The sequence below is a fragment of the Somniosus microcephalus genome, chromosome 10, assembly GCF_052327205.1.
Source record: "Somniosus microcephalus isolate GS21.2 chromosome 10, FLI_Smic_1.0, whole genome shotgun sequence".
In the NCBI taxonomy this organism is placed as follows: domain Eukaryota; kingdom Metazoa; phylum Chordata; class Chondrichthyes; order Squaliformes; family Somniosidae; genus Somniosus; species Somniosus microcephalus.
This window is the reverse complement of record NC_140996.1, coordinates 171,813,059-171,822,572: the sequence shown is the minus strand read 5'-3', so window position 1 is coordinate 171,822,572 and position 9,514 is coordinate 171,813,059. Positions and strand designations below refer to the sequence as shown.

At 45.2% G+C, this 9,514-nt stretch overlaps 1 protein-coding gene across 3 annotated transcripts in view; it reads left to right on the top strand.

Moving 5' to 3' along the window:
• The window catches only part of micu2 (mitochondrial calcium uptake 2), a 572,545-nt gene that overhangs the window by 525,744 nt on the left and 37,287 nt on the right, over positions 1 to 9,514 (top strand). For all 3 annotated transcript variants that reach the window (XM_085999181.1, XM_085999180.1, XM_085999182.1), the window contains one exon: positions 4,873 to 4,961. In XM_085999181.1, coding sequence (XP_085855307.1) covers positions 4,873 to 4,961 — 89 coding nt within the window. The remainder of the gene's footprint in view (positions 1 to 4,872; positions 4,962 to 9,514) is intronic.

Below are 9,514 nucleotides of genomic sequence, written 5' to 3'. Positions count from 1 at the left end.
CCGCGCGCTCTCTTCCCCCCGCCGCGCGCTCTCTTCCCCCGCCGCGCGCTCTCTTCCCCCGTCGCGCGCTCTCTTCCCCCGCCGCGCGCTCTCTTCCCCCGCCGCGCGCTCTCTTCCCCCGCCGCGCGCTCTCTTCCCCCGCCGCGCGCTCTCTTCCCCCGCCGCGCGCTCTCTTCCCCCGCCGCGCGCTCTCTTCCCCCGCCGCGCGCTCTCTTCCCCCGCCGCGCGCTCTCTTCCCCCGCCGCGCGCTCTCTTCCCCCGCCGCGCGCTCTCTTCCCCCGCCGCGCGCTCTCTTCCCCCGCCGCGCGCTCTCTCTTCCCCCGCCGCGCGCTCTCTTCCCCCGCCGCGCGCTCTCTTCCCCCGCCGCGCGCTCTCTTCCCCCGCCGCGCGCTCTCTTCCCCCGCCGCGCGCTCTCTTCCCCCGCCGCGCGCTCTCTTCCCCCGCCGCGCGCTCTCTCTTCCCCCGCCGCGCGCTCTCTTCCCCCGCCGCGCGCTCTCTTCCCCCGCCGCGCGCTCTCTTCCCCCGCCGCGCGCTCTCTTCCCCGCCGCGCGCTCTCTCTTCCCCCGCCGCGCGCTCTCTTCCCCCGCCGCGCGCTCTCTTCCCCCGCCGCGCGCTCTCTTCCCCCGCCGCGCGCTCTCTTCCCCCGCCGCGCGCTCTCTTCCCCCGCCGCGCGCTCTCTTCCCCGCCGCGCGCTCTCTTCCCCGCCGCGCGCTCTCTTCCCCCGCCGCGCGCTCTCTTCCCCGCCGCGCGCTCTCTTCCCCGCCGCGCGCTCTCTTCCCCCGCCGCGCGCTCTCTTCCCCCGCCGCGCGCTCTCTTCCCCCGCGCGCGCTCTCTTCCCCCGCCGCGCGCTCTCTTCCCCCGCCGCGCGCTCTTCCCCGCCGCGCGCGCTCTCCCGCCGCGCGCTCTCTCTTCCCCGTCGCGCTCTCTCTCTTCCCCCGTCGCGCTCTCTCTCTTCCCCCGTCGCGCTCTCTCTTCCCCCGTCGCGCTCTCTCTTCCCCCGTCGCGCTCTCTCTTCCCCCCTCGCGCTCTCTCTTCCCCCGTCGCGCTCTCTCTTCCCCCGTCGCGCTCTCTCTTCCCCCGTCGCGCTCTCTCTTCCCCCGTCGCGCTCTCTCTTCCCCCGTCGCGCTCTCTCTTCCCCCGTCGCGCGCTCTCTTCCCCCGTCGCGCGCTCTCTTCCCCCGTCGCGCGCTCTCTTCCCCCGTCGCGCTCTCTCTTCCCCCGTCGCGCTCTCTCTTCCCCCGTCGCGCTCTCTCTTCCCCCGTCGCGCTCTCTCTTCCCCGTCGCGCTCTCTCTTCCCCCGTCGCGCTCCCTCTTCCCCCCCAGTCGCTCTCCCTCTTCCCCCCCAGTCGCTCTCCCTCTTCCCCCCCAGTCGCTCTCCCTCTTCCCCCCCAGTCGCTCTCCCTCTTCCCCCCCAGTCGCTCTCCCTCTTCCCCCCCCCCCCCCCCCCCCGTTGCGCGCTCTCTCTCTTCCAACAACAACATGCCCTCAAAAGACCCTCGGCACCGCCGGGCACTTTAGCTAGTATTTTATAAGATAATCTGCCATCATCTGTAACATCTCAATACTCCAGCAGTATTGAAGCTCTTTTATTATTTTAAATTACATGTAACATTTCTGAAAAGAGGAACATTTTGTAATCCTGCCAGTTAGTTTTGGGATTAATTTGAAACACAGTGGAGAGTCTGGTTGAATGCTCCTGACATTTATTCTTTAAAAATTGACTTGATTCTGTCTTTCATATTAAATTTTCTCAGATATTTAAGAATATTAATATTTGTATATACTGAGATATTAGAAACAATTTATTTTTAGGTATGATCGTCCTATGTTTTTAAAAAAAATAGTGAAAACGAAAATCTAGCAATGAAACCAAAATGGGTTCTAACAAATTATTGCTGGAGGATCTGCCAGTTCCCATTTGATTTAAAAGTTATGAGTGGAAAGGCATAAGCCTGGTAAGGGGCCTCAAAATTCTACCCACTGCTTTTTAAGACGAGACATACTATGCGTGCAAAAAACAGTGGAGATACGGTGTTTTCAGTCAAATTGGACACCTTTTCATTATGTTATGTGGTAAACACAGATGTCATTGATAATTGCATAGGAATGTTTTGTTGTAATTAATCAGGCAGCATTTCTAAAGAATCGTAAAAGATGACTGCCAGACAAAACCACAATTACTTGCCTGTTACCATGAAAACTTGATGGATACAATAGCACTTCAAGTTTGTACCCATTCCTAACAGATTTTCAGTTTACTGCAGTGAGACTGTTTTTCCTTGTGGGCATTTATAATTTTGTTGCATTAATCATCATGTGAATCTAATATAGACACGGGTAGGAGTGGCACAAGTTGTGACATTTACACATTACAAGTGCCTAAGCAGTGTTGATGAGCATCGCTCTATGGCCAGAGAAAACTGAGCTAAGCACGCGCATGCAAGCACATGTACACGGATCTCTGTGTAGGTGTGCATGCAAGCATGTTTTTAGTTCCATTTTTTCTAACCATAGAGTAATACCGGAGCCAGCAGTATAATTGCCTGTCTTGTGCCTGAAACCTTGCTTGTTGTATAATAACGGTGATTATATATTAGTGCAGAATCAAACATTTTCTAAATATTAATAGATCCCCTATGGCATTTCCAGAGGATGCAATGGTACAGGATACAGAGGAGCTATATCGCCACCTAGTGGCTGCAGCCTGCAGCTACAGTGTCACTGGTACTTGTTTACATAGGAAATTCCCATTACAATGGATTACATAGCAAGTTAAATGTTGACATTAAAAAATGACCAAAAATCATGGCAACAGGAAGTGAGGTTTGTGGGCAGGAAATGCATGCATACACAATGGCCCAAAATTTGCGATTGGAGGCTTCCCACTGGCGGAAGCTTCCGACCTGTAAAAAAAAAAAAAAAAAATCTACGCATTTACCTGGTGGCCCGGGAGGTACGGAGGCTTGCGATCCTGGGCCTCTCCGGGTACGCGCGGGCAGAGGCCCACGTATCCCAGGGGCGCAGGTGGTTCACAAGCGCACCTGGGATCACGTGAGCCAGCCCAACCAATAAAAGAAGGGAATCCCTATTCATACTTATGGGAGCTCCGTACGTACGGAACTCCCATAAGTATGAATGGGGATCACTTAAAAAATACACGAGCGCATGAAATTTAAAAAAAATGACATATTTAAAATTAATTAAAATGCCATTTAATTAAATATTTTAAACAAAAATGTAATTTTTTGTAAACAAAATTTATGTTTTAATGGGGCTAAAAATAAACTTACCTTATTGGACAGGGTTTTTAATGTATAAATGGGTGATAACATTTTATTTTTCTATTTTTAAAAAATTCTTACACTGGTAAAAGTAGGCCTTACGCCTGCTTTTCACAGGCATTCAGCGGGCGGAAGTTGAGCAAATAGCACAACTCTCCACCCGCAGAGGCCCTTCTCCCGGGGATGGAGAGGATTCTTGACCGATCACAAGTTCCAGGTTTCAGCGCATGCACTTCGCATGCCCAAACCCGGAACTTGCGCAGCCCCTCGTACGCACCCATAGGGGTCGCAAAATACGGGCAAATATTTTTAAATATAATCTATATATAAAATGTTCAGGATAGAGAAAATTACATTTGGATATATTTCTTTTGTTGGATGTTTGTTTATAACATATAGGGACTTTAAGGGCGAAACATGCACAGAGGGGAATTTCTCATGAAGACACAGGATTCTGAGCATGCAACACCTTGAAATGTGTGGAATTTTGACTGAAAATGTGGATACTTTTGCTTATATTTAAGAAAGAAAGACTTGCATTTATATAGCGCCTTTCACGACCACCGGACGTCCCAAAGTGCTTTACAGCCAATGAAGTACTTTTTGAAGTGTAGTCACTGTTGTAATGTAGGAAATGCGGCAGCCAATTTGCGCACAGCAAGCTCCCACACACAGCAATGTGATCATGACTAGATAACCTGTTTTTTTAGTTGATTGAGGGATAAATATTGGCTAGGACACTAGGGATCACTCCCCTGCTCTTCAGAATAGTGCCATGGGATCTTCTACATCCACCTGAGAGAGCAGACGGGGCCTCGGTTGAACGTCTCATTCAAAAGACGGAACCTCCCTCGGTACTGCACTGGAGTGTCAGCCTAGATTTTTGTGCTTGGGTCTCTGGAGCGGGACTTGAACCCACAAACTCTGACTCAGAGGCAAGAGTGCTACCAACTGAACCACAGCTGACACAAAATTTTTAGTAAATTGTAAATGATTTTCTTTCATTAATTAACCTTTTTCCATAACATTCACATATATGTCAGGATATAATCAAATTAATCATTTATGCCCAGAAATTTGAGCATTTAAAAGGACAATTCTATATACTTTTACCATTTGTGGCTGCAAGTTAAGTTTTTGTTTGTTTTTAGTCATTAAAAAAACGGCTGACCTGATAACCATTGTGGACACCAACTGCCAGAACATGGTTGGTCATTGATGTGTGTCGGCGTTCATGTTGAACGATTAGTAATTTGATTGTTGCAAGTTTATAGTTGATTATATGTAAATAAAATGGCCAGAACATAATCCAAGTGATAGTTTACAGCAGCAAATGATCACTCAGTACCTGTGTTCCAGAACTGACTGAAACATTATCAACTGCACCCTTGAATATTGCACTAGCAGCTGTGCTTTATGGATGTTCGTTGGCAAAAGGTTTGTAAATGTGAATTGTAACACTGCGTCACCATCGCAATATATTACATTTCGACGGTGAAGATATTCTATGTGTCTAAGTGTCCCTACTGATTGGCCAGTTTAAGAGCACTGCAGCCCAACAAACCGATGATCTATTTCTGTCTTTGCAACAGGAAGGTAACAAAGAAATGAACACGACACTGCTGGTACACTTCTTTGGAAAAGGAGGAGAGCGCAAGCTCCAGTACAAAGACTTTTACAGGTAAGGAACTCATCCATTCTGCTAATTAGCTGCTTTCTAGAAGAACACTGTGACCTTGAGTACAAAATTTCCTATGCCTTACACATTCTACGCTTAAGTGTAATACCTCAATTATGTGGCAAGTCTCAGAATCCTTTGAACAAGTAGGCCCAATAAGATGTGGCATGGCAGCACTTTAATGGCCGAGATATTCCGATCCCTACGGGTGTGTACGCGCTGTGTACCCACCCGTAGGGACATCAGAAATGCCGGTTTCAGGTATGCACAGCGCATGCGCTGAAAACCGGCATTTCTGATCTGTCAAGAATGGTCTTGACAGATCCTCCGGCTGCCCTGGAGAAGGGCCTCTGCGGGCGGATAGTTCCGCTTTTTGGAGACCCTCCACCCGCAGAAAACCCTTACAATTCTTACACCTGGTAAAAGCAGGCATAAGGCCTGCTTTTACCAGGATAAGAGTTGAAAAAAAAGTTTAAAAAAAGAAAAAAAAAATTCACTGATTTATCATTTAAAAATACTTTTAAAAAGGTAAGTTGGTTTTTAGCCCTGTAAAAAAATTTGAATTATTTTTTTCAAAAATTTAAATTTATTGTAATTTCAAGTCATTTTAAAAAAGTGATTTTGTTTTAATTATTTAAAGTTTTACTATGTTTTGGGGGTGATCTCCATTCATATATTTGACAGGTCTTCCCGTCAAGTATATGAAGGGAGACTCCCTTCTTTGATTGGCTCCCCATGGCCCACGTGATCCCAGGGACACTGCGAACTGCCTGCGCCTCTGGGATACGTGGGCCCTGCGCACTTGGAGTTTGGAGAGGCCCAGGAGCGGAAGTGTGTGCGTCCCGGGAGCCCTCAGGTAAGGGCGTAGATTTTTCCAGATCGCAGGCCTCCGCACGCAGGAGGCCTGCGATCGGAAAATATGGGCCAATGTGTTTTGAAACTTTTGTGGGTAAGAGATCCTTGCCTACCACAGAGATAGAAAACTTTAATTGAACTTTAACTCCCACATCCGACTGTTAAGAGCTGTAGGTCCTGTTTTTATGGTCTAATGCAGATAACTTTTCAACATTGGTAGGTGTTTGAGTACAATGAGGGAGTTATACATTGTCTTTATGGTTAAGGTATGTGCTTTTGATCACTCCATTAAAGTGCTTAAGAGTTTGTTACTTGCCAGTAAATCTGGTTTTGCACATTTATATAGAAGATAAAAGGGTCAGTGTGATTTTTACCTTGGTTCAGATATCACTTTTTACCCAAATTGTATTTGTTGGTAAATCAACCAAATCATCTTTCTAGTTCTTCTTAATGGAAAAAATGTGATTTTTATCTGATCTTTCTTCAAAACACTTACCACACACAGGAAATCATTGTTGGTCATTGATCAAAGTGCCTGCGTGTTTTGAAAGGAGATGACTGATGAGCCATGCAGATATGTATAATTGTCAAAAGGAAAGCAGTGATATTTTACAATGAGATTATTTTGTTTGATGCTTAGGAGATACTATAGTTTTGAAATGAAGGAAGATTCTCCATGAAGACTGGGAGATTATTAGACACACATTGTAAGGCACATCTTTCTAAAATCATTTTCAGCCAAACATGGAAGTGTAAACACGTTGGTGACCAGTGGTAAAGCGTACAGAATTAGTTGTTCACTGCTTTATTTTAGGGGCGGGAATACTAAGCTGAACATTATTGTTGTTGGGGGAGCTTCTTAATTACGTTTATTCCTACACTGCTTTATGAATCTGTGCCCCTCAAGAATTGGTTTGTTTGCTTTCTGATTTGAGACCTCTGGAAACTGAGATCATAGAAATTTATTTGAACAGAGAAGTCTAATTCCTTTTGACTATGTCTGCTCTGAATTTGTCAAAAAATATTTTTCACAATCTTTTTACCTGATAGTTAATTATCATTTAATATGGTTATGCTATGTATACACTATATGAAAACTGGAATATGTCAGACAGGAAATGCCAAGCAGTACAAATGTAGGGGATCACAATTCTTTTTTCATTTGTTCAGTATAATTCACAATTTAAAATGGATGTAATCTGAGTATTACTGCCCACACGGTCACTCCCAGGAGAGGTGCTCACAGGAACCGCTGGGAGTTGAATAGATGACGCACTGACCTTGATTTTCTATCCATTTTCTGTGAGCACTGCTTCTTGGCAAGAGCATCCAATTAGGGAACCAGCCCTCTGATTTTCACCCAGACTAATGGTTAAAAAAAAACTAACAAAAGCATTATAATGAAATTAGTTACAATCCTGCAATATACCAATATTCTGCAGGACATGAGGCAGGAACAGCCAAATAGCGGAAATGTTGACTTCTTACGAGGAATGAGAAAATTGAAGTGAAGTAATCTAAAGGGAGCTGACTTCAATTCTGGAAGGAATTATGTAAAATGGAGAAAACAAAAATGCAGAAAAGGGACAAACAACAAAAAAACCAAAGTAAAAGTAGAAAAGGAAAGCAAACAGTTAACAGCAATAAACTTAAAAGGAAAATAAACCAACAAAGTGAAGAAAAAAGTAAGTGTAACTCAGAAGGAATTAAGAATTGGGAAGAATTTAAAATGCTGCAGTTTCAAAGATTTGGCTAAATTGCAGAAAATCTGAATTTTTAGATTCCCAAATGGCAGCTTTTTCAGCTGTTTATGGGAGATTCTTGCTGTTTATTACAAGAAAAAGCAACAAAGGGGAATGAAGTCAATCATGTGGGGCTGGATATTCCCACTGATGGATGAAGCATGGATGAAAATTAAGCAACTAGCAGGTGTAAAATCATTAGCAGCGGTAATCTGATAGTACACTTACCAGTGGGGTAAACCTCTATACTACTGCCAGTTACTTAATTTGCACTAAAATAAAAACAAAAAGTGATGGAAATACTCTGCAGGTCAGGCAGGATCTGCGGAGCGAGAAACAGAGTTAACGTGCACTTTGCTTTTGGAGTGGGAAAGAGTCATCAGTAGCACTCAGCGAAAAGGTTTGGCCAGTGTGAAAGAACCTTTTTGTCTCAGTAATACTGGTGATGGAAACATGGACTGTACTTACCACAGTAGTTATTCCATCTGTCATAGGACAGCAGGGACAGACTTTTCACTTAGGAGTGCCACCCACCTGGGGCTAAGGAAAATGGCTGTGGCAACTTGTAATGACTGTGCAGTGAACATTTGAATATTTCAAATTCTGGTTTGTACCAAGCGGAGAATGTTAACTTGAGCAATACAGGGTAGTGGGTATTTTTATTCCAGCATCACTAATGGTAATTATGCGGTGGTGCACAAAGGTGAAATGAATACCTTGGGCGTTACTTGTGAATTGTACAATCCCATGTCAACTAGAAAAAAAAATCCATACTTTTTCCTCAGCAATTTTCTTTCTCTCTCTCTCTCTCTCTCCTGAAGACCTTGACTCCTTGCTGGGTACAATTTTCAAGTCAAGGTACCTCACCCAAGTAGCCATTATTCATATATGTTGTAATGTAATGCGTTTCCTACATTACAACAGTGACTATAATTCAAAAGTACTTCATTGGCTGTAAAGCACTTCGGGATGTCCTGAGGTCATGAAAGGCACTATATAAATGCAAGTCTGTCTTTCTTTGCACTTTAACAGTGTGAGTCAGAGGACTATCAACTGTAAAAACTTCACGGCCAAGCTGAGTCCTTACTTGACCCAGTGCCCAGACATGCATTTAATGGAGGCATTGCTGGATAATCAAGAAAGGGAACAATGGTCGTGTTTCTCCCCACCCTAATTTGGAACATTTAAGTTAATTCTAGCATCCCTATTGCTGCTTGGTTAAGAATAGTTAGCACAGTACAGGATTGAACTTGGGACCTTTCTGCTTAATGTGATTCAGCTATTTACTAGATAAACCTGCTGAGCTTTGAGAAACTACAACTCTCTGCTGTTGAACTCTAATTTGGATTTTCCAAACTCTAAACTTCTTTCACCTTGATCAGACTGAAATGACTCAAGATTGGTAACAAAATAAACTTCCAATATACACAAAGAACGAATGACTTGGGGGATAAAGGCAGTGCATGATGTTACACTGAGCCATGCCAACTAGAAAGTTCCCAAGTCTGTATTGAAACATAGAAACATAGAAGATAGGAGCAGGAGTAGGCCATTCGGCTCCTCGAGCCTGCTCCGCCAGTCAATGAGATCATGGCTGATCATCCAAATTCAGTACCCAGTCCCTGCCTTCTCCCCATATCCCTTGATCCCTTTAGCCTTAAGAAATATATCCAACTTCTTCTTGAATATATTTAATGAACTGGCCTCCACCGCCCTCTGTGGCAGAGAATTCCACAGGTTCACCACTCTCTGGGTGAAGAAATTCCTCCTCATCTCAGTCCTAAATGGCTTACCCCTTATCCTTAGACTATGACCCCTGGCTCTGGACTCCCCGGCCATCAGAAACATCCTTCCTGCATCTAGTCTGTCCAGGCCTGACAGAATTTTATAGGTTTCGATGAGATCCCCTCTCTATCTTCTAAACTCCAGTGAGTATAAGCCCAATCGACACAATCTCTG